Source organism: Filicampus tigris, chromosome 8, assembly GCF_054856515.1.
Source record: "Filicampus tigris isolate MCC_2025a chromosome 8, RoL_Ftig_1.0, whole genome shotgun sequence".
Taxonomy (NCBI): domain Eukaryota; kingdom Metazoa; phylum Chordata; class Actinopteri; order Syngnathiformes; family Syngnathidae; genus Filicampus; species Filicampus tigris.
Genome location: NC_141224.1, coordinates 477,440 through 503,751, shown reverse-complemented (window position 1 = coordinate 503,751; position 26,312 = coordinate 477,440). Strand labels below are relative to the sequence as shown.

Sequence of the window (26,312 nt, the reverse complement as noted above, 5' to 3'; positions counted from 1 at the left end):
CAGGTCACCCTGAAAACGTACTTTTAAATGCTTACTTTTGGGTTTTGTCATAAAATGTGGAGTGGGTATGACCGAGCGTATTTGAATTCCTGTAAATTTACTGATTGTATAGCGCTGCCTTCAAATGGTGAGACGTTTGCCAAGAACTCAAGTGAGAAATTCAACATATTTGCATTTATTTGACTGGCGACTGCGTCTGACAGTTTGAGTCGGAATCAGAATCGCTTAATTGGCATTGTACCACAGGCTGCAACCAAACGGAACACAACCCGTCCAAGAGAGAAGAGTTGGAGGGGGGAGCTGACATGGACATCGATAGTGACGATAGCTAGATAGTAGGGCTGGACGATTAATCAAAATGTCATCATGATTTAGATTTCGGCTTCTCTCGATCATTAAAACGCTATAAATCGAAGAAAAAATCTATTCATATGCAAAACGGCGCAGTGCGTTTACAAGTTCCTGATGTTGTGAAAGTAGCCTGAACGCATTGTGTTGCTTGCGTAGCAAGCATGCAGCGTACGTGATTCTACACAAATTTTGTAAAGTAAATATTTTGCGTCAAATTCTCAGAGTAAACTTTACATTCAATTTTACGCTGAATAGTTTACTCTGTTTACTGGCACCAAATAGTAAAATGTAATCTACGAAATTGACTGTGTACCGTCCTATAAGCTGGTAATGACAACCCAGTTGGCGTTAACTAAAACTAAATACAACAAAAACAATTAAACATGGTGTATTTAAAAAAAAAAAATTGCTTCGTTTTTAAAATATCGCTAGCCGCTAGTGCTAAATCCAATGTAATATCCCATTGAAATGCTAACGGTAGATTAGCCTCCACTATTCCTTCAAATAACGGAATATTCATACACAAATGCTTTGGAAAGGCATACACACAGCTAAGAAAACACTACACTGCCCCTAAGAGGCCAAAAGGACGCAGAATCAGCCGGTATTTGTTTTTTCAATTGCTATTATTTTACTATATTCTTATTTTACTTTGTTTCTCATTGCCCTTCCAAGTTATATTTAAAGTTGAGCTTTCAAGGATTCAAGGAATTTTCCTTTCCTGACAATTCAAGGATGCAAAGATGAAAGGACTTTTTTTGTCGTATTGACACACATTTCCGAATAACATCACAAAATACGTCAATCCCAGAGATCTCAGGTTAGCCCGGTAAGTCTCAAGATTGGTGAAAATGACATATGAGAAAGAAATAAGAGTAATGAGGTTTGAATTTTACATGGTGATTACAAGGTCATTTTGTAGTCGACCAAAAATAGAGAACGGAGAGTTCAAACATAACATGGGATGAAGGCTCTGATGACTCAGAATCATTTTCTGAACTGTGATTTCAATCTCAATTCAAATAATCGTGATGAGTATTTTTTACCCCCTAATCATGCAGCCCTGATAGGTAGTCGATAGACAGTTGTGTATACTGATGCTTTTGTAGTTCAATAGTTGACAACCAACGTGACAAATGGGAAATCTTTGAGAATATTGGTTGAAATAGTGGGAGAAAATGGTGCGAGGTGTGTGTCAAGGCTAGCATTCATTTGCGAAAGGGACGTACACAACGACTTGGCAAGAAAATGGACACATTGACCACTGCCAAAGATGATGTAGATGAGGGAGAGCGATCAATACTTGTGGTCAGGGAGGAGGTTAATATGGAGAAGGAAAGTAGAAAAAAAAGTGATGAGGTCACCCCTAGGAATCTGTCACTCAGAATCATCAAATCTGACTCACCTTCAAAACAATTTTTGCCCGTCCGAGGCAACGCAGGCCGCATTATGCGTTTATGGAAAAATGAATTGCCCCCGCGGGGTAAGTAGGAGACACCACAATTGCCAAGAAATGCCAAGAGACACTTCCACACATCCATCAGCGCGCAATCTATTCAAGGCGAAAAAGGTGCGCGAGGCTAACAAGCCCAAGGTCTCGTCAGCAAATAATGGGAAAGTCGTCTGTGAGAAATGACCGTCAATTAAAGGCACTTACGGCCCTAATGTTGAGCAAAGAGATCCTAATGAGGATATGCGAAGGTGGAATCACATCTTTGGAAGTCAAGTGGCGCGTTTAAGATTCCTGCGGAATGCTAAAAGCTAACGCCCCACCCCCCAACACTCATGGCACCATCAAGGTCGTTTGGAAGGTGTAATCAAGTCGACAAGCGGATGGAAAGGCAGATTCGCTTAAAAGCAGCAATGGGGGAATTATGCGCGGCGGTACGGCAGGTGATTACGCTAATTAGTTAGCTCTGTCTGCGAGGAGGCGTGCTAATCAAGCCAAATCCGCCCGCGTGGCATTTGTTTGGGACGAAAACCCGCTGGCGCGTAGACTTCCCTCGTCACGATGTCTGATAATATGAAATTGGACACGCTGAAGCAGACAATTTGCCGATTGCCTGCTTCATTATCTATTGATGGGGTATTAAAGCCCAGTTTAATGCGGCTCTTTCCAATCATTTGTGTTCAAAGCAAGACAAGCGCATTCAAGTTGTGCTGTAATTTTAGATGAGCATTTTGGCCATCTAGTTGGGACGTGAGAAACTCATGACTAGAGATGTATCCACATTGTCACCATGATGTCACACACTGAGGCCTCTGCGCAAGGCTTCTCGACGACTCTCATTTTGCATACAATCGTGGTTGGGGCGTGCCTCCAACTTGGAGCGTAAATTTGGGTTCGCTAATCAAGCCTCCGTCACATGAACTGATGACGCCTACTCGGATGAGAGGCGACAAAGGGAGCAGTCCAGTTGTGATTCAAACGACTTGGATGAATAACGATATCCCAAATGATGGCACGCATACTTCTGGGCAGTTATTTCTTCGTAAAATTGTCTTTTAGTATATAAATAAAAAAATCAATTTAAAAAAAAAAAAGGTGAAATATCTCCAAGGGTACACACAGTTACGGAATCCTTGCGTGATACCAATACACAGTGGCAAAGTGGCAGTGGAACATGCTGTATGCGGGACATCCAATCATGCAAATAGCTCAGGGCAGCACCACGCAAAGCTTGCTAGCAACAGTGCAGCATTGAGCAACGTTGATTAAACACGGTTTATTCGCAGGCCTCGGCTAGTCTACGTTGCTATGGTGGTCGGGGCGATTAGGGGAAGGCGTTTGCCCAATTAAAGGATCGTTGTGTGTCCTTAATTTGTTCTCATTTCAAATCTTTAATACTGTTGTCATAGCCCCAAAGATGGGTTGAGCCACATTGTCAGGAAGCGCAACGGCGGAGAGGCTGCAAGAGGCCCCTTGACTGTAACCAAGTGTTTGCCAATGGGTTGACTCAAGCGTGATCTGTGTGGAGTGGGATTATGGGCTTTAAAATGCACACACTTGTGCCACGGATCATTCAAAGTGTTGATATTGAGAACGCTAATCCAACTTTACTGTGTATGAAGCCGGTTTGGAAACGGTGTTGGAAGTTGAGAGGATTCATGATAGTAACTAGAGCCGTTGTCAGGAGTCAGAGAGTGTTTTGAGGATGTTCAACCAATTTTGGGAAAACTTTTCATTTTTACGTTAATGTAACGCGGAAACATCATTCTGGTCAAAATGAGGATATTGCAAAAATGTACCGCCCGGTTCCTACGTCTTTTTCTCACAGGACAGCGACGATTGGGTTGTTTCTGTTGCTGTTTTTCTGGAATACAGAATCCGCTTGGCATTGAAATAACTCACGTTATCTGTGGCTTCACTCAGCACTGCCTTGCCAAAATGTGTTCATATTTCAACATGTTGCACTAGGGGTCACAATAGATTGTTGGCAAATTTGTTTCTCCTAAAACCTTCAGCCCGGTACAAAGAATTACAGCCAGGATGGAAAGGCTGTTGTTCTTCATTCTCTTACACTCCACATTTGTTTATTCCCCTCGTGCAAAGGGGGTTAAAAATCATTAATTTCACTAATGGCTATCCACAAACGTCTTTGAACAAATACTGGCAGCGGACCAGAATTCCATCAGGGCAACGTGTACTCTCAATTTCTTGGTTCATGACGTCTTGTAAAAAGGTCCTCGCAGCAAAAATCGATTCAGCGACAAATCCCTCTACCTTTGTTTTTTCATCATTGTTGTTGCGGGACACTGTACAATCATGGCAGACACGTCGCGACACGCTCCTCAATGGTCGGCCACACACATGGCAAGCGTTTCAAGAAACATTGCAACTATGAAAAACATGCCACAAGACACTGTAAACATGGCACACGTGCCGCCACCAGCTCCACAAACATGATGGATATGTAGGCACTCCGCACTCCATAAGAGTGACACGCGGTGAGGCTCATGACTCCGCTGAGTCTGATTGAAAAAATATGAAATGGAAGATTAGCCCTCAATTCATTCTTGGCCTTCATTGAAACATGCTTCAAAGAAGCTCAAAATTGAAATTTTTCAACATTTGTTTTCAAAGCTTTCAATTATGTTTCAATCAATTCCACGCAGTTCAACCATGCGATAGCAAGAAAAACAAAATCATATTTAATATAACGTCAAGTTCATTGTTGTTGTTTTTTTCCGGGCAGATCACACCTTCGATTATTATTTGTATCAATAAGACCGTGCAGGTAATTATAAAATCACCTAGGTGTGTGCTATCATAACCGAATGTCTGATGTTTCTTACGGACCAATCCGTGTCAAAATCGGTCAAGAATTGGACGAACCAAACGCGGTCACCTCAACGCCAGTAAATGGAAGAGCTCGTCAGACTCCCGGTTCAACGTGGTGGCTGACCTGCACGTGCTCAACCGGCCCCGCGGTTGTGATACGTTCCACAAACATGGTCGACATGCGGGAAAACACTCCGCAAACATAGCAAAGAAGGGGCCATCGATACACCGCCACCGTGGCGGACACATGTCAAGTTGTAGTAATAATTTGTACAGGTGGTAACTCCTTTTGAAACACGCATGCCGCACATGCCGCTGATTTGCGCTCACCCGACAGCAACCATTCGAAAAGAATGTGTAAGATTCCGTACAGACATTTAAGGGCAAATGCCAACCTTCAACCTTCGTAACATTCAGTGCACCCCGGGGTTGACGGGTATGCGGACACGCGGCAAGGACACTCCACAAACGTGCTCGAAACGCGGTAATCATTCAAAAAGAACAACCTGAAACATGTCGGACAAAATACAGTCCGGTTCACAGACAAAAGCCTGCTACTATACTGCTGTGAAATCCTCAAGAGAGGCCCAGCAGCACACTTGCCAGCGACTCCCCACTTCCTTCACTGCTCTCTCCTCTTCCTTTTCCCACCAGCAGCCGGGCAGGGGGTAATTAATTGCCACATTTTAACCGGGAGGCAAAACGCTAGCGTCCTGGGACCGATGCACATGCCACCAGCTTGCTCCCTGCATTCTAGGGATTAGGCTAATTAGCCCCCGGAAGAGTGGTCCGACAGATGGAAAGAGGGGATGGCGGCACCCCTTGGTCGGGGGCCACTCTTTTCTCGACAAGCTGGTGGGGGGGGGGGGGGGGGGGAGATGCTAAATGAGAAACTGTGAGAGCAAACAGATTGCCAAACACTTTTGCCTCAGGATAATCCATCTGATTTGTCTTTTTTTCCCCCCCCTACTCACGCTGCCCCCTGTTTTGGCTCCCTTTTTTACACATACAATTTATTTCGCTAACTTGCTGCCCACATGCGGGGCCCGTATCAACGCACTGCGGCTGTTTATGCGCAGAAACATCCCCAAAAAGAAGCACCCGGCGGCTCTTGCAGCCTCCCTCCACCATCACTTGAGGAAAAAGAGTGTGGACTTGTCGCAGGTCAGCGGTGCAGAAAGGAGATTAACTCAACGGGGCCACTCTGGGCCAATATCATGCGCAAGAAGGGGTGAGGGATTGTTGCCAGGAGGTTAATGGCCAAACATTCCATTTGATATTCGACTTGATTGTAAACTCAGCAGGAGGTTCCGTTTTCATTAGGCCGGGTTTTTCATTTTCATTCTTTGTGTGCAACATGCAGGCGACGTTTCGAGAGTTTTGCTTTTCATGACATGTAGGCAGCTTTCCACGGAAAACGTGACTGATCAATGACAACATGCTCCACAAATATGGCCGACGTGATGTCCCCGATTTTCTGGTATCTATCTGCAAAAGAGTGAATAATATGAATGAGTAACGAATCTAAACTTACCAATAAAGTGTTAATACTTTGAAATCCAAAGCAATAAGCAAGAGGAAGCTACAAGGCCACTGAGCTCTTATTTAGCTGGTCTACTGGCACCTTCATATTAATATACATTTGTAACATTAGACATTAAACATTGTGTTGGAATGAAAGTATGCCTTCCCCCCCCTGCTGGACCCTTGTACAACTTTGGATTTTTTCCCTTTTTTGTTTTTGTAAATCACGGGAAAATACGGTAAAACCATCCACAAGTATGGCGGCAAAGCTACAGCGCCATGCTGCACCGCGCACCACAAATACAGTATAGTGGCTGACATGCAAAACACTCAACAACAAAAATTGGACATGCTGTAACACCTTCCTCAAACAAGCCGGACCTGATAGAAAACAGGCCACAAATGTGCTGGACAACATCAAAACAAGCCACAAGTGTGCTGGACAACATCCAAAACACTCAACCAACACGGCGGCATGTCGAAATCACCCGCCAGCAATCCACCGGTATGGTAGGCCAATTGCGACATTGCAAATCCAGCACAAATGTATCTTTGCGTAACACTTTGGCGCATAAAAGGACACAAGGTTCACGCAGCCTTCAAGTTGAAATCATCCCTCAGCATTGTCACTTGACAACACTAATGTCACACGCCTCCCAGCATGTGTCCGCTTTAATGATGTCTAACGCGTGCTGACAGCATGGGCCGTATCTCTCCTCTCCAACGGGGGCTTCCTTCGTTGCGGAATCCCCGCGCCTGGCGGATGGGGTGGCGGGGGGAGGGCGGGGGGCAAGTGACAGTTAGCTGTGGAGAGTTGAGCGCGGCGGTGCGCTGTTTGTCTTGGGCTGGCATCTGACAGAGCGCAACATGCCGCCCTCCAGTCATGAGTAGTCTTGACTGGTGAAGTAAGCGGGGGGGGGGAAGCAGAACAGCTTTTGACAGTTACACGCTAAACTCAAACAGACAGCGCTAGCCTGGAAGCAGCGGTCCACCCTGGTCATCTGTACTTAACCTTTAGGCAACGTGCTATTTATTGTATTTGCTAACGCAAAAACAAGTGATGATTGGCAGTGGTGGGAGACTCGAGTCCCTTGACTTGACTTGAGTTAAACGCAAGGCCCGCCGCACGACTAAGTTGACCATCGCAAAGAAACTACAATTAAGATCAGCACATTAACATTACACATTAAGCTGCAGCGGAAAAACTGAGACCCTGTATCAGGTTTGGAGGCTCCACAGTAGACTCTTTTTTTTTAATTGAACCACGAAAACATGGGCCAATTGTCAAAAAGTGGAAGAAGTGGCTAGCCACAAAGAAGTGGAAACGGGCAAGAATAAGTAGTGAGTGTGGATATTTGGAGAGCATTGCGAAGACTTGGCTGCTGGCCGGGTCTTGCTTACGCTTCAAATCGGGAAACTGTTTTGTGACCGCGCATTAGCATTTTTAGATGCTAAGGCTGCCAACTCTACACATTTTGCATCGCAGCAAAACCAATGGCTGACTGTCAGCCACTCATAAAAAGCAGTTGCCAAAGCTCGCACGCCGCCCGACGGCTTCGACTCGCGCGGCTAAAACCTTTGAAAGACTCGACTTGACTTTGACTCGACTCGAGCCACCCAAAGAGAAAGAACAGCTGCGACCAGGGTTGCCGACCGCCTGAAAAATCAATAAGGGACACCTCATCGGCAGGGACGGCCGACCCGACTGCCTTCAACTAGGGATGGGCGTATGCATGCCAAAATATCGATATTGCGATCAGAGGGCTCGATTTCAAGTATCCATCCTCAAGATAAAGTACTGATATTTGCAATTAATTCATATAGCCAATATATTACCGAATCTATCATCTAGAAGGTTGTATTGTCATCCCATCAGAATTTCCCCGATGTGTTGCCAAGGGCAAAGAGCTTTCTGCCTTGGCAGAACCATCTTCGACGACTACAAGCTGCAGAGTGAAACACTGAGCAAGACGTGTCATAGTTGAGGCTCAAAATCAGCTCACCTTTAATCACTTCAGCAGAACATTTGTTTCACACATTTGTCCGCTTATTCTTCAGAAAAATAATGTCAACAATTGTTTTACCCTACTTGGAGCTCAAGTGCAGTACAGTATATCGACTGCCTGCACAGTAAAAATGATGCGTATCTGCTTGGACTTGTAATACACGTAGGGCTGTGTGTGTATTCTTGATCTATTATTCATCAATGTATTACTTTTATGCATCATCTATCTATTTCACATGCTTGTCAATCAACTGTACTTGTTTATTCCACCCCAAAATGTTTCGATGTCGTTTGTCCATGCGATGCTGACATTCGTTGCACATTCCCATATTAACCTTGAACAGGGGGTTGAAAAAAGAAAATAATAATAAATAAATAAATGGTTCTGTCCATAACGTATCTATCTCTGACGCTGCCCGGCGGGCGACAAATGTGTCATGCTGCTTCGTTGACTCGCGCAATCTACTTTGGTCTTGACAGGCAACATGACCTCGGCCAATAAGACGATTCTGTATCAATGTTCTGTCACCTCTGGTCACAGAGCAGGCGAGGGCCTAGGACCGTTACCGGAACTCGTCCTACAAAGGGAGCTGTTGTTCAGTAATCCCAGGGACATTTTACAGACTATTTTTGACTCTCACGATATTACGGGACAAAGTGTGTCCCTTCACGAGACAATACGGGGCCCGTCCTTCGATTTCTAAATACAGGACGATTCCGTTGTTCAAGGGACGGTTGGCAACCCCAACTATGATTGAAAGCCACAAAGACACATCAGCTACGTCACACTTTAGCTAACTAACAGCCGCTCGACCGTGACCGAAGCTTCATGTCGGTTAGCCATTTCATCGAGAAGACAAAGTCATAGCTAATACGGAGACTTGATTTGTGACCATGACAAATGATGTCATTGTCAATGTGTCAGCGCAACTATAAGTACGGATAGCGGGTGCAAAACGGCTCATTTGTGTCGTGACTCAGCAAGATTGCCAAAAAGCCATTCGTTGATGCCAAGACAGAAACACAAGCCAAAGCGCAGCGAAAGAATGCAGGCCAAGCTCTTGCTTGGGAACTTTTTGCAAACTGTGGACCTTGAATTAAAATAACGATGCAAACGTTAACAAAAAAAAAAAAAAAAAAAACTTCCAAACTCTCCCATTCATTTGTAGATTTTGTGCAATGTGCGGCAGCTGAAAGAGGAATAATTAAGTCCTAATTACCCGGTAAGCAGCCATTTAATTCTGCCTGTCACATTGAATAAGGATTAATTTGCAGGCAAAATATTGCACAATGAATTATTGAATAAGTCATTTCCCAAGCCAAATTAATCTTGAGGAGCGATGGTGTGGATGTAACCTGCGATAAGGAGGAACATATTTCACGAGTCGTTGGTGAGCTACTGATGGACTTGATCGCTTCCGAGAGAAGCGGTGATGTCAAACTAAATTAGAATAGCATTTGAATAACAAACAGGCTTTTTATTGACTCTTTGCGGGCGTGTGCCAGAGAGGCGGGGCGGGGCGGGGCGCGGCGCGGGGCGCGGCGCGGCGCACTACCTCTGTTGCGATGCCGGAAGGGCAAGCGCCGGTGTGGCGCCAAAACACTTTGGGACAAACTATTGACGGGGATTCGCCAACTCTGCCTTGAGTTTGAAGGGGGCTTTGTCACTTGAAAAGTTTGAGAAAGCCTCGGGATGTTTGATGCCACTTTTTCCAGACCGATATCAGTACCAGTATTCGCTCGAGTACTCACCGAAACGTACGGCACCGGTACTTATGATACACAAAATTTCAATAAGGAATAATTGTGAAAAAAGGGTGTGACTGCTGCGTGGCTAAAAGTGTTAGGCAAAGACAATCGGTTGTGGCAGCGCTTTCAGGGTGAAGAAGGGGCGCGCGCCTTAAAAAGGACGTGCAAGCATTTACTTTCAAGTGAAATCGTCGAAAAAGTGAGCCTAGAGACTGCATTTCTCTCCGCATGAATTCGATTAACTGCTCCAGAGGTGAAAAGTGGCCAGCTACTAACCACGTCTCATTTCTGAATTCCTTCTAATCATTCAAAAAGCCCCGCGTGTTGCCATCAAAGCGCATTTCAGATGAAGTGAGAAGCGGCAGATTTGGCTTGCAACAGCAGCACTGGAGAAAGACTGCGGCTTTTAAAACGTGACCTTGATTTGACACCAGGGCCACCGGAGCAGTGGCCACCCGGCGGGAAAAAAAGAAAGCACAGCTTGTGCGGGTTGGCTTTTTCTTTTTTTGAAAGCGCATTGCGTGTCAAATGAAAAAACTCTGAAGGAAAGCTGTCGGCCAGGTGATTTGTGTGGAAAACGAACCCGTCAGCTGCGGGCTTTGCCGCGTTATTGTTCCATTCGGCAAATTGTTCCCCAACAGACTCCCACTGTCGTGTTTGGCGCCAAGAAGGCATTTGACTGGGTCCCGTCGGGCCTCGAGTGATGCAATTGCCATTCCATCAACATAAAATCCACTCACATTTTGCCGCTACTGTATATTGTCATAAACCTTGAGGAGCGAGGGGATTTTCAGTCCTATTGAGAGAGAAGACACCCTCTCCACCAAGGCCCCATTGGAAAATTCTCATCCGGCTTGAGCTGTTTTGGATTTTTTTTCCCCAAAGCGTCCTAATGCTAATAACGTACTCGTCGATCACACCCAAATCATTTAGACACGGAACTTTGCGTTGTGTATTTGTCATCTCATTGGAATGATTGTGCGACTTTGAAGCCGACCAAAAAGATGTGCGACGAGACTCAGCCGTCAGAGTTGACCGGCTCACGTAACGAGCGCTCGGGTGTGAAGCTACGCGCAAGGTGGCTTGCTCAAATCGTGGCGGCGGGATTACGATTCTGCGCACGTGGCCGTGAATTGTAAATAACCCGCCTGGCCGGCACCCCCCCCTCGGCTTTGCAAAATTTCAAGGCTTAGCCACCCGGAATTGTCTTTGATCATCGTTGGTGAAATTGGGGCTGTGAGCACGTGGGCAAGATGCAAATGAACCAAAACTGTGTCCCAATGTTGGAACGTCATTTGGTGGTTTGCGCATCTTCTCTTTCCGTTCTTTGATATCCCGCAAAGGACAGGAGGCAAACATCTGAAAGCGTAGTCAAGGCCAAATGGTTCAAAATACTCATCCCGCTGTACATGAAGCCATTTTTGCTCAAGTGGCTTTTGTTAAGGCCTGCGAATTTTACAGCGGTCTGTGAACGTCCAAAACGTCCACCTTTAGTACCTTTAATGTCCAATCGTGTTCAGCGGGTGTATGTTAATGTGCCTCGGATGGCTGGTCCTTCCCATCCGAGTGCCGCCGGCACTCTGGCTAATCCTCATGAGTGCACTGCACCACCGCATACCCCCCGCCCCCCTCCGGGAGCCCCGTCCAGGGGAATCATCTCCCCTCTCGTGCCACCGCAAAGTCGGAGGAAGAGATTGAGCGCCTTCGGCTTCAATTCAAACATGCCAGGTTGAAAAAAAAAAAAAAAAAAATCTCTGTGGGCACAGGAAATTCTTTTCCGTTTGAACGCCTCCTGTCCCAGAAACTAAGCAGAGGTGTCCCGAATGGTCTGACCCACAGCACCCCCCTCATTTGTCCATGCTAATATGGTGTGTGGGGGCCACTGGAATAATAAGTAGGGCAGCTTTATATTTAGCAGCCACTGCAATGACTTTGGAGAAGGGGGTGTCGAGGGTCGCTCTTGTCATCGGACAATCTCCATTCTCGCCTGTCCACCTCCATTTGTTTTGATACAAGCGAATTATCATGCGGGCCCTTTTTAAGTGGTGCCACGCCGTTCAGGATAACAACCATCACCAAGCACATTAGAAATCAACCCAACACTGCCGCCACTAGCGCCCGCCAAGAACATCGAGACCTTTGCGCAACAGAAACAAATGCAGTGAAGCAATGTATAATGCAACGGTGGCGTACCATGGTTACGGGGCTCTTTGCAGATCTCAACCAAGGCCAAACCTGACTTCACATGTCCATTGTTGAAAAATAATGGCAACAAAATCGAGTTGGGGCGGCAAAGCAAGTGGAAACGCAAATGAATTTCTCGTAATCGCGGCTTTATCTGATCCTCCTCGGCATAATTGAAAGGACACTTGCTTGGCAAGGTTTCATGCAAATGTTTTCCTTGTTTTGTGCTATGCCGCTTACAAGCCAACTACGAAACCGACGGCCATCAAACCTCGCAGTTTGACCGAGGTATTGAGCATTTTGTTCTTTTGTGTTAGTCCTGAAGAGTAGTCGTGTTACAGAAAGCAATTTTCAACTGGTACTTGCACCAACATAAGAGAACATACTTGAGCCAAGTTGTTTTTTTCTCTTCTTCTATCATCCTACTAGCTGAACTTCAACAGATAACTTCGAAAGGGAAGGAGCCGTGTTTGATAACTCAAACTTTACGTCAACACCGCATGACGAACACCAGGGCAGACTAACAATCCAAAGGCTCCTCCCTTCATTCTCCAAAAAAAGCAAACAACTGTGGCTCACAGAAAAACGGAAGGATGCAAGGTCCACTTTAAAATTCGTCATTTTTAAAACGCGCCAAAGTCAATCATGAGTGCAATCATATCCCGTTTGTAGTTCCTCGTTAATTTGATCCGCATTCTGTTCAAGGTGATAAAGTTGAGGATTTTTCACATTTTTGGGGCGGCCAAGGGTCCTCTCTCTTACTAGAAAAGATCACGCTTGGAACGTAACAGGAGTCGAATCCCATCTTCACATTCGAATCCCCAAAAAGAGCCAGCTGTAGTTAGGTGGCCATTTTTAAAGCAGTTGCTTGCCGATCGTGACCGTGACGTCTTCATCAATCAGTCACGGAGCAGAAAGTGGATGAAAAAACTACTTTTGCCTCTAAAATGGAATTAGCTTTATTCACCAAAGTCTTTTGAAGATGAATTATTTTAATCATAAACGGCTCATGTGTATCTTTGATTATAGAGAAATGTAGTAGTAGTCATGGCACCTGTTTTTGGACACCCTCCCTTCGCACTGCGCCCGCCTTCACCTTTTTTTCTTTTGAACTAAGCTTGCGAGCCATGTCAAATGTCATTTTTAGTCATTCGATTTTTTTTTATCAATTTACGTCGCGGGCGGCTGAAAAATGCTTGGCGGGCCGCAAAAGGCCCCCGGGCCGTAGTTTGGACACCGGATCAAAGGATGAGCTGACAAAGCGGTGGATTGGGCAACAATCTGTATGCAACATGTTTACTTCTTTCCTCCTGCACAGAAGCATGACATTTGGAACAAAACCTGCTTCCCCAATTGCATCTTGCCCTATTGTCACTCTTGAATGTGCGGACTTTCACAATCTTGAGGTGACATAATGCCACCGAGTGAGGGAAGAGGCGGAGATCGGCAGCACCTTTCAGATACGTAGCTCAAGCGTTCAAGAGAAGAGTTTGTTCTCCAGCGGCCTTTAAAACGTTACGTTGGTTCATAATGTAGCAGACGACGCGGGGAGAGAGCGACGCCATTGATTGGCGAAAACAAAATAATGACGTACTGTATAAGGTTTACGGTCGTGTCCAGCCTGTAAAAAAAAAATGAGTTTGACACTCCGAGCTGTAAAGTGTGACTTGACTGCAACAATGTCTTTCTATTGTGACACGAATGCAGGAAATCAATAGCAATTACGCGATGCACTTTTTATTTCGTGAGCTAACCTCCTGATTTCCACTTTGGAGACGGTCCATCCAAAGCGCACGGCTTTCACCCCGGGGATGAGTCTCTGGGGCTGGTGACCGTAAAATTAAAAGGTCTTCTCAAGTGCGCGGGATGAAAATGAAAGCCCGCAGCCCCTCCCAAGTGACCCATCACCAAGAATGCCAACATAAAACTCTCGCTGCGGCCTCGGGGTGGGAAGGCCATTATGCCGAGCCGCAGTTCGGCGCTGGCGAGTTCTCAGCCCGGCCGCTGCAGACTTTGCCGTGCGGCGCTGCAGCAGCCATCTCGGCCGCGCACAAATGACTCCGTTTGACCCGCCTGCCACATATTTGCTTCACCGATTACACGTGCTCCCAACCGGACATGTCTGACTTTGATTTGAACGGCTTGAAAAAATAAGAACGATACATTCGTGAATAACTTGAGGTGAATTCTGTCATCCTTTTGAAATATGGAAAAGGTTTGCCGGCTGAAACATTTGCACGGGTTCTGCCGTCTTTGTTTATCCCGAGCAGTTGCTTACATTTGCAGGCACGGATTTCACGTTGGAGAAGTCACAGCTGCCTCCAGCTTTGGAATGTTCTGGAGGCACTTGAGTTGAACTGCACTCTATGGATGCTGCGAGGAATGCCGCACCCCTTCAACTCAGTCCTTTGCGGGTAATTCAATGGAAAGGAATCAAATTGCAATTTGCTCTGTCATAAGCAGGCATCCGTGCAAAACCATACTGATAAAAGCATGACGTTTATTCCTGAGCCCAATTTTCAAATATTTCACTGGAGAATGAATTCTTTCATCAAGAATACGTAACAAGAAAAAATCTGGTCCCGATCCAACCCATTTGAAATGAACAAAAAAACGCACCCCCCTTCCAAGTATACCAACAAAGTCCTATTCAAATTGTTGAATGAAAAGAGCCACTCTCCCTCTTTCAAAAAAAAAAGAAAAAAGAAAAGCAAGTCCCCAGTCGACAAACTAAGTAAAAAGCAGATCCCTTCAAGCTAAACCTCTGCATTTTTACTCAACCTTTCCAGGCACTGAGCTCTCGATGTACTTGCATTCATTTCGTCAGAGTGATGCTAAAATATTTTCTCCAACGATGTTGAAGTTCCCTATAGGTTGAGCCAACCTTCCCAAATTCATTTGAATGCCTACAAATGAGTAGTAGTAAAAAAAGTAGTTGATTGACGGGTCGGAAGCCGGCCTTCTTCAAGGCGCAAAGGATGACATGGCAGCGCATTCACACACGCGCAGCCTGACTACGGTTTCAGGGTTTGGATTTGGCCCGGGGTTGGAGTTACCCAGCCTAAACGGGATAGAACGCCTCTGAAACACATTGGAGGAGTGTTGTCTTTTTGCATTGTGCTATTTTTCATTTTTATCTTACCGATATTTTGGCCTTAAACTCACCCTATTACATTTTCAATTCTCCACCTTACATATGATTCCCTCTTTTGTGCTTTTGTGTTTCCCCTGCCTGCTGTTGTGCCTTCAGGAAATGACTTTCTTCAGGCTTCTGACTGGCCGGAATAGCCGTGTGCCTTACAGAGATGCTTTCCTATATGGTTGCAGTGGACGCATTGATTCCCCCATCAGCGGTCATCGTTGTCGACAAAAATGCCGACAGGATTAACAAGAGCTCTTTCTAAACAGCCCCGTTGAGCGCAGTCAGGCCCCCCCCCGCCCTCCCCGGTGTTCCTAACATGAGCGCATCGACTCATTAAAATCAGGACGGGAAATGGCATTCTCTATTCCAAACAGCCCCGGTCACGACCGGGGTGCCCCGCGCGCTTCCGAGCGGCGTCTCCTGTCCCGACAGATTATTATCCCGTGTGATTGTTTGGGAATGATAATGACGTCCAAACACCTCACTGAGCTGGCAAGAGTGGGCCCCCGGGGGCAGGAGAGGGACGGGTTGCTTCCCGGGGGCGGGGGCGTACGGGCGGTTGGTCGAGCAGGCGCGGCTGAGCGATAGCTGCGATAAATTGCCCAAGCGGAAGCGCTTGAGCATAAAATTAGATTTTACAAATGTGTTGTTACCTGACAGAGGAGCGACAGCGACATTAGAGGCCGTCGCAATGAGCGCTACTAATCGTATCAAATAAATAAGAGCGCCTCTGCGCCCTCCATGGAAAGGCGGCGTGGAACATAATTAAAACAGCTCGGCCCCGTGTTCAATTTATATGATAATAAACGAGCCTGTGTAAAAGCTGCCGACATTCAGCATGCACTTTTCTGACCTGACGCATGGCTTTGGACCCACTAAAGAATGCGCTCTTGAATCATTTTCTTTCCTTTCCAATCGTGACGGCGTCAAAGCATTGGCTTGTATTTAAACTCGCGTCATCTATGAGCCCCTCGCCACCTCCCCTTCCTGTTGCGTTACAGGGCCGATGTGCAAGGATAGCGTGCTGCCATTCGGTTGTGCTCCCGCACTGTTCATGGCCACTCTTTGGAAGAGGCAAGAAACACTCAAAATAGGAGTGGTGCTGTGCTCAAAACGAGAGAACTATATCGTGTGTACGCCGTTTGTGAATGAATTCATATTATTTCCTCACAGCCTTCGCTTGAAAAACAGATGCCGTGCCCGGGGAAGGTGCCAAGTGAAGAATTACACCGGTCAACACAAAATGTTTCATTAGAGATGGCTTTATGTGTCTCTCGACGCATTTTTGATGCTGATTTCAAACATTTCTTTACTTTTTGGCTAGCACGTCAGGTTTTGGAGATATTTTCAGTTCTTTTGGTTTTAAGTTGGACCAATAAAAGCTTGCGCACTATTGCTTTTACCATGCATTGTCATTTATAGTTATGATGTGTATTTCTTCAAACTCTCCACTCCAATCTTCAGCGAAGATAAAATAAATCCATACTGTATTCAAATGGAGAAAAAAAAAATGCATATATATCTTTTCTGCGCCTAATAGTGCTGCATAAACCGCTGAACAAACGGGGCAAAAATACCAGTCAGAGCGTGTAGTTTATTAATGATGCCGGGCGATCATTTGTGCCGACGATTATTTGCCTCAATCGGCAGTGACAGCACAAAGTTAAACACGCCATTAAGAGAAGAGTGACGACGATAAAGAAGCAGACAAATGGAAGCCAGCCACAAGCATTAACTACACATTCTTGACTTCGAATAACAACATCATCTTTTTTTTTTTTTTTTTTTTTTTTTTTTTTTACGCCCCAAGGTGGGCGAACGCGTCTCATGTTTAATTCATGGCATCTAGTCAATATAGCCGTGAGTGCCTTCAGGTCTTACGACTGATAATGACCGTCATAATCCGTGGCAAAAGACATGCAAAGCTGCAGTTTAAGATTTTAAAGTGATGAATATCACCTTGTATTAGTGGTAGTAACTGAAAGGCAACTTTTAAGCCGCAAGGATAGTTTTAGGCCTTTACATAAAAAGGGAAGATCATTTGTAGAAAACAGGCAATTCCATTTTTTGGGGTAAAATGATATTTAACAAAAGGCAGTGTTTTTATTGCTTTGTCTTTTGTTAGGAACTGCTTTAAAAGAGACTATGAATTTTCTCTATATTTAGGTGTTATTTAGAAATATATTTTATTTTGTTGGTGTTGATGTGGGACAGGCGATATCATTTGCAGTAAGGCCGCCACAACCGTTCCACATCAAATATAATAATTCTTTTCGCCTAATTACAGAGGGTGCTGCTAGATCATTAGACTTTGTTATTGACAGTGCAATGTTAATATGTAACGCAATAACATTCGTATCATTTCAGCATGCTCCATTTATATTCAATTTCCTTAAGCGGACGACAAACCCAACAGACGGCAACTATTTGGCGAAACAACACAAACTGGTTATGCGGAAGGGGAAAACATCCATGTTGTTGCTAATGCTAATACAAAGTAGCACATCGTAAATATTTCACAAACTACGAATCTTTAACACTAAAATATCATTTCAAACTTATCCTTATGGTGAATGTTTTGCATATGATTTGACTTTGAAAATATGAACATGCGAAAAGACTCTCCGTAACTTTGGGATTTTTTTTTTTTTACCAGCTAGAGATAACACTAATAGGTGAATTTGTGAAATAGCAAATCACTGATAGGCGGCTGTTCAATGTGCTGCATGTTTATTTGAGGGAGGTGTTTATTTCAACACAAAATGATCAAAGGGAAAACATCCACAATGTTGCTAATGCTAATACTAATGCTGATGCTAACAGTGGCTTTATAGCTTCATATCGGGCAGACAGGTGTTAGCATGGCGTAAGAGCGAAAGCTCGTGCCTTGAACACAATCGTCCGAGTTGATTAACAAGCTAGCAGTGGTTTTTAATTTCCTTTCATGATAGCCATCGTTAATTTAGGCTAATAAATTGACTCATGCGGGGCTGTCCAGATTATTGTTATTGTGCAGTTACTAATAATTATGGATGACTGCATTGTTCCCGAAACCGGCTGTAAACATCGGCCCGGTTAGCGCTTTGTCTTTGTTTGCGGCGCTTTTTTGTGAAAGCCAACGCTGTCTGACGTCGGGGGGGACGGGAAGCTATTCAGGGGGAGAGTGTGAGTGTGGGGAATTCCAAACACAAAAACAAGCATAATGAGATAGTTGCACGGGCAGTTTGCTCTAACAAGCTCAATGGCTCCTACACACTGTAAGCGACCGTACGGGCAAGAACCGACAATAGAAGCAAATGTCCAATTTATACCTTTTTCTGTAAATGCTCCGCACACACTGACCCCAAAGTAGTCAAATGACCAGACTTATATACTTGAATGTACACAACTGCTCTTCTATGGTAAAGTAATCACCGGCTCATTTAATATAGCCTATCGCCGACAAGATACGGTGAACACAAGCGCAATGGGAGGCAACCTGCTGATGGCCTCAATTGACGCCGTGACCGTACACACGCAGCGGCTGAAGCGAAAGTCAGTTAACGGCCAGCCGGCCGACTGTAGGTTCTTATTTGCTGTCGCTCAACAGGCCGGGCCCGCCTTTTAAAGGCACACACACGTTCAATGTGGGGATGGTGGACAAAAAGAATACCTGCACCTCACATGCATATACTTTGGTATTACGTGCATGAAGCTATACATATATAACACGGTGATTGACTGGTTAGCACGTCCGCCTCACAGTTCAGAGGTCGTGGGTTCGATCCCGGCTCCGGCCTCCCTGTGCGGAGTTAGCGTGTTCTCCCAGTGCCTGCCTGCGTGGCGTTTCTCCGGGTACTCCGGTTTCCTCCCACATTCCAAAAACATGCACGGTAGCTTAATTGGACACTCTAAATTGCCCCTAGGTGTGATTGTGACAGTGCGGATGTTTGTTTGTCTCTGTGTGCCCTGCGATTGGCTGGCAACCAGTTCAGGGTGTACCCCGCCTACTGCCCGAAGACTGCTGGGATAGGCTCCAGCCGTCCCCGCGACCCTTGTGAGGACAAGCGCTATAGATAATGGATGGATATATATATATATATATATATATATATATATATGGAACGTAACCTCCATGATAAATGAGGTATTACTGTATTACTTGTGTATGCTTGGATAAGAATAAGTTATGCATTTGTCTTTGTGAATGGAAACACATAAGAATTTGAGTAATAAAACAGCTTCATTTGCGTAATAAAATAGGGCGGAATGGCTCAACCCGGAGGTTGCGGGTTGGATCCCCGGCCATTGCGGCCATGTCGAAGTATGCTCGAGCAAGATACCGAACGCCCGGTCGCTCCTGATGCTGCGTCATCAGTCGGTAGACGAGGTACAGTGTGAAGCGCTTTGCGTACCGCAGGTAGAAAAGCGCTCTGCAAGTGACAGTCCATTTACCATTGACTTATGTTATGTGACCTGAGATATCTCATTTTAAATGCTGGCTGCAGTAATACATTTTTCAAATGTTGTCTTCCGTGTACTATTTTGCGATACGGTAGTTACGAGGCTTTCAGAATGATGCATAGTATGTACTGCAAAATGGAAAATGGCCTGTGCTTTGAGAAAAATCTCCATCCGATATTTTTCCTGTTCCCCCTACTTAAATTACCGAATACAAAGGTTATAGCCGTAAACATGATGAAACACAATCAGCAGGCAGCATGAAAGCGGAAAACCAAACAACCCGAGGCGGAGTTGCGTTTGGCACGCTGTCATTCCGCCGTCACTCACGTCTCTCTCTGTGAAGTCAGTCGACGCGTGTTCAAAATAAGCGTTTTCATCGGTACCCGGCGCCATCGAGAGCGAGCCGGCTTAAGCTGGCTCGCGGGCACAGCAGCGGAGCGTGCTCGTCTTCACTCAACACGTGGAGCCCTTTGTCTTGTTGTTTATTTCCAACGCCATCTTGAGGCTAAAATGTCACTTTCCGACATCGGACCGCATGTCACTGTTGGTCCCTTGAAGGCCTGCGCACATCGCTCGCTGTGTGTAAAAGACTTTGGACCGCCGTACACCGAATACATCTTATCAGTGCTAAAAAAGACAGTCAGTGGGATATGCCAATGTCACCGTCACTCAACTTCATATTCAAAGCACGTGCTCAATCTTCACTTAGCAACCTCAGTCAATTGTATAAGTTCTTTCACTCCGAGACAAGTGGACATGTTCAATTTGACAACATCCGACCACAAATATTCTAGGATGAAAAATATGAAACCGTGTCAATATTTTTCTCAACGGATCAGGCATCCACTGAAGACGGACCGGATGGTGGTTGTTGTATCCCTGAGAAGAGACGTTTCTGAAAGGGACAGTTACGCCACAGTGACAGGGTGGACATCACACCTGCAAAATTATTAAAAGTCATTACACATACTGTTCATAGTTTGAAACTCCAGTCAGGCACGGTGTTTAGTCATTCCATTAGTAGAAATGTCTATTTAAAAAAAGTGCGCTTGACCGGACTCAGTGGCTCGCACAACGCTACTCGCACACTGTTCTAACGGCGGCTCACGAAAAGCGAATTATCCAAAGCGTTTTCCTTTTGCGAGGATCTTATCAAATTTGTTAAAGTGCTTCTGAGAAATGCGCATTCTGCCCTCTTTAACAGTCAAATTAGTGTATACTCCAGCAATCACTTAATGTACTCTAATGAGATTTAGCCCCCTGTGCAAAATGCAAAGGATTCATTACTTTTAATGCGAGCCGTTCCAACGGGCCGGGTGCACGTCGCGTCGAGCTAGCTTAGTTGCGATGCTAACATACTCCCAAAATATTATGAAGAAAAGTAGCCCTCCACAATATTGTGCTGTAAAAAGACATATACTGTAACGCAATACTGTAGAATGTAAGAAATGAAGCTGCTTTTGCATCCTGATGTCATGCTTCAATTGAATGGACATTGTGCTACTCCAGCTGGTGTAAGCCTTGGCCATCAAATACCGGTACATACACACAGGACTTGATGACGCAACAAACGTTGCCACTAAGATGAACGAAGGTAGTAGAATAGACGCTGATTGTTGAAGATTTGCACTAAATATACTTGCAAATTTTCGGACTTTTCCCCCCACAAATATTTTTCAGAAACTATTTTCAAAAAAGCATTAAATGATCTCCAAATTTTCATTTTTTGCCCCAAATCTATCCATATTTTGTGAGTTCCCCCGCACCCAGAATTGACCAAAAAAAAAAAAAAAAGATTCACCAAACACAGAGCACAAATGTACATTTTGTGGTTTGAAAGAAAAGCTTATTTTTGTTGTTGTCAAAAAGCAAACAACAAAATACACACATCATTACTCATTTTTTAATGGGATGATTTCTATTGGGATGGAGAATAGCTTGGCATGTTCCTAACTCCTGTTTCCATTCCTTCGGGAGGAGTTGTACCACAGTGTGGATTTGTACTGCTTTAGACGGCAAATTAGTTCAAACTGAGTCAACAACAACAACAACAACAGAACATGCATACAGTAATCCACATCAATCACATCACAACCAATACCAGTAATGACCTTTCCAAGAATTCATCCATGATCAATACACTGCAGTGCATTTTAGATTTGAATATCTACTGCAGAAAGAAACACATGAAATGTGCATGTACCCGTCTAAACTTTTCCTCCTTTGTGGTGAAATAAAAGCACACGCAATCAGAGAGGCGAGCGGCTAAGATGTTTTGCCCTCCTGATGGAACACAGCACGGTCCTTCAATCCATTATGCCTTCACACTTCAAAGATTCCGAGTGTATTTATCTCGGCATTTTCCCTCCATTTAGTCGCCCGGCGAGGCCCGGCGTCTTTTTGAATATGATCGATGCTAATGTGTTCATTTTCTTTCTTTTATCCAGGCGGGATTTTCGAGCAAACCGACGGACCCGTCTCCCTGGTCAGCGCCGAGGAGCTGGCCTTCAAATTTGCCGTCAACAACATCAACAGAAACAGGACCTTACTGCCCAACACCACGCTGACCTACGACATACAGAGGATTAATATCTACGACAGCTTCGAGGCCTCCAGAAAAGGTGAGTCGGCAAGCCGGAAATTTGCTTTCAATCAATTGAATCCACTTTTTTCCCTCATAAGAATGAAATGAGCCACAAAAATCAGGATTTCACCCTCCAACATGACAAAGATATCAAAATAAAGATTGTCACAAAAATCAGGACTTGATGCCCCAAATTTGGCGAAACTATAAAAATACGACAAACCACGTATCCACCTTTGACAAAAAACTATATGACAAAAAACAACATCGCACCAAAATAATAAACACTTTGACAAAAAGTGATATAAATGTGGAAAAGACAAAAAATGCTCTGAAATTTGGACCAAACCATCCAAATTTGACCAAAAATGATGTCCCCCCCCCAAAAAAGCAACATTTCACTAGAAAAAAAAAAGATTGACCTCACCAAAAATGACAGGCAATCATCAAAATTTGCCCACCACAACAATCAGGACTTCCTCCTCCCCAACAGTGACAAAACTATGAGAATATGATCAAAAGATTGCGGTCCCTATTCTTTGTTTATCTCACGGGATGTCATGAAAGTGTAAAACGAAGCTGACAAAGTCCTGGCTCTCTCCTGCAGCCTGCGACCAGCTGTCCCTGGGCGTGGTGGCCATCTTCGGGCCCTCGCACAGCTCGTCGTCCAACGCCGTGCAATCCATCTGCAACGCGCTGGAGGTGCCGCACGTGCAGGTGCGCTGGAAGCATCACCCCATGGACAACAGGGACACCTTCTACGCCAACTTGTACCCGGATTACTCGTCGCTGAGCTACGCCATCTTGGACCTGGTGCAGTTCCTCAAATGGAAAACGGCCACCGTGGTCTACGACGACAGCACAGGTGAGCGCCGTCGGACGCCCTTTTTGCTATGGATGCACAAACCAATGAATGACATCTAATTTCTTCTTTTTTTTTTTTTTCTTTTAATGTGGGGAGCTATTAGATAGCAAAAAAGGTATAACATTTTGACCCCAAAAAATCTAAATTTGACCAGAAAACACAATATCTCCCCCCCCAAAAAAACATCCGCAAGGAAGCTATGAAAATATGACAAGAAATTTTTTCTCCTTCACAAAACAAGTCTTTTCACAAAAATAGGGACATTTGACTAAAAATTAAAAAAATCAAATCCCTTGGAACCTGAAGAAATGACCAATTTGTCCTCAATATTCACTGATATGATGACCTGAAAATGATCCCCAAAAACGTGGGGCAAAATAAAGCTCTGAATTTTTCACAAAGCTTTCCACATTTTCCCACAAAAAAAAGACAATCTTGGCTTATGAACAGAATGAATGAATCCTCTAACAGCGATATAGCTTTCAGATGACTCACCAATTTTGTTCAAAATCTTTATGTACACAACTTCTAGACGCTGCTGGTACAGTGTATGTCATTCCAATTAGATTATTTAGAAATACAATTCTAAATGATTCACGTCAAATTTATGTATTCAGCCCTTAATCACAGGAAAGTCTCAAAGGGCTTCAATCAAATAATAAGTATATTAATATCTGAAGATTTTGCTCCAAAGAATTAAATCATAGCAAATTATTCCCTGTTAAAGGTGAATGCAATGCAATGCAATGACATAAAAATATCACAGCCGGGGATTTGGAGGAAATGATTGATTTTTGACCAAATGTTTGATTAACCTTTAACCAGAAGGATTTTTTAAAATATATATTTCAAATAGAATCAAATCAGCAAAGCTTTTTCACTCATGGCTCCAGAAGAAATTGCCACTTGGAATTGTCCCTGATACGATGACATCTGACCACCTTGGTAGCTATTAGGAATTGACGAGTACCCATACCAGGTATCGCCGATACCGGCTGTGTTTCAAGGGTATTTGCGAAGGATGCCGAAACCAGCCGCTGATACTTAAAGCAAATACATAAATGAATACAACTCTGACATTGACTACAGTGTCCCGGTGTCCACTTTCACCAATGGTTGCGTTTCAGGCCTTATAAGACTACAGGAGCTGATCATGGCGCCGTCCAGGTACAACATCCGGCTGAAGATCCGGCAGCTGCCCGTGGACACGCAGGACACCAGGCCCCTCCTCAAGGAGATGAAGAGGAGCCGCGAGTTCCGCATCATCTTCGACTGCAGCCATCACATGGCCGCGCAGATCCTCAAGCAGGTCGGCCTCAACGTCTGACCATGTCTACGTCTCGGCAGTGCTAGCAAGTAACAAAGTTCAAATACGTTGTTTCTCTACTTAAAGGGGAAGTCAACCCAAACATATGTTCTTCAGAATATGTTCCGTGTCAACACGGCATTGTGATTCATATGGCGCTTGTGGAATATGAGAAATCCACCCGTTTTTAGCCAGCTCGGGGGGCGGCCATTTTGTCACTCACTTCTGTCGACTGAGGATGACATCAAAGTTTGCTCGGGGCTCGGATAATGACCAACCATGGCTCGGATTCTGAAAGCAGGCGAGCCGTAGAGTACGTGAGTCGTTCTGCCACCTGTGCTGCTTGGTGGCAGAGGTTTGGCTTCCTCCATCATGACAGCTTATGGTTTCACTTGACAAATTTCATTCCCGCCCACATGACCTCTGCTCCTTGGCTCGAGCAAAACGAGCCAGGTCCGCCGCCCTGGCCTGTCCCGCCTCTTCATTTCCTTCGCTGATCTTGACGGACAGCAAAGGAATTGGCGGCGCAACGTTCATAAGGTGAAATAGGACAGCTCCTCCTGAGAATGAGAGCGGCTTAAGATGAAGCTCGACAGCATGCGTCCGGCTCTTCACGGTCCAATTTTGGCTGGGGAGGAAGCCAGAGCACTCGTACCTTTAATATCGTGTCACGTTGACATGTTATATGATTTCTGGAATACGTTGCTTCCTTGCTGGTTATTTATCACAACCGCTATCACTACAAATAATCCACAGACTCGCAGCTCAGAACTCTTGTATGTCAAAGCATCTTTCCCCATTAAAATGAATGGAAAAGCCATTCATCTGTTCCAGCCACCTGGGGGCAGTCCAACACAGACACACGGACACACTCAGTCCTCACGCTCCTCATTTCGCTACTATATGAGTCCTTTCCGCAGACGACTAAAGAATAGATAGGAAGCGCAGATACAGCTTCGTTGCACTATTGATAGGACGGCACTTCATGAAGTGGACGTTTGTGTACCTGGTCTCCGATCAGTTACCCTCCGGTTTCTTAAGTTAGCCAGAATTGCTTCCGACTAGGAAAATTGGTTTGGTGTGAGCGCATTGAATCAAATCGAATTGAATGCATCGTCCTTGAATCATGCGCACACTGGTGGTCGTCCCGTCAGACTGACGTAGCGGTCCATCAGTCCGTCACTGACAGAAGCCCGTTTTTGCTGACGATTGACGGGAGACTTTTTTAAAAAAAATGGAGTGCGCACTGACAGAAGTGGATTTTCTTCCATCAGAGTAATCGTCACAAACTGCGTCCGTCAGTGAAGGTTACCCATTCTGCTGAGGTTTTTCGGGGGTGGGGGCGGGCGAACGGTCCGACGGACTTCTGACGGTCCGACGGACCGACTGATGATTACAATTCGCTTTGGCTTGAAACATGACGGACTGATAAATGACGGACGGGTACCCAGGCCGGCCGTTGACCGATGACGGACCAGCAAAATTCCGTTAAAAAAAAGCGCCCATCTCTATATGTATGTATGTCTAGCAGCTAGAGGTAAATATTGATATACAGGTCTACGTTACATAACATTAGAATTGTGCAAACTTGAGCACGACATTAATACCGTAAAATGACAAGAAACCGGTTGCATCATTCCCTTCCAAACTGAGCGTCGAACCGAACCGTTGCACTGTAAAACTTAAATTGTATCGCTTCCCATGAATCGTGATATGTATTAAATGGGATTTGAGAGGCGAGATGCACAGGCCTTGTTTCCACCCAAGCCAGGTCCAGAACAAGTGGATACAGAGTGGATGGATGGATGGATGGATGGATATAAGCAACCAACTCGTGAGTCTGTAGTCTTCCCCGCCTCCATTAAGTTTACTGTCAC

General features: G+C 45.0%; 1 protein-coding gene and 1 long non-coding RNA gene across 2 annotated transcripts in view; one reads left to right on the top strand and one right to left on the bottom strand.

Moving 5' to 3' along the window:
• The window catches only part of LOC147142846 (uncharacterized), a 167,188-nt gene that overhangs the window by 35,819 nt on the left and 105,057 nt on the right, over positions 1-26,312 (bottom strand). The gene's annotated exons all lie outside the window — the stretch shown is intronic.
• Positions 1-26,312, top strand: part of grik3 (glutamate ionotropic receptor kainate type subunit 3) — an 88,510-nt gene that overhangs the window by 17,859 nt on the left and 44,339 nt on the right. Inside the window, exons 2-4 of the mRNA XM_086037669.1 lie at positions 22,128-22,301; positions 22,872-23,129; positions 24,257-24,438. Coding sequence (XP_085893795.1) covers positions 22,128-22,301; positions 22,872-23,129; positions 24,257-24,438 — 614 coding nt within the window. The remainder of the gene's footprint in view (positions 1-22,127; positions 22,302-22,871; positions 23,130-24,256; positions 24,439-26,312) is intronic.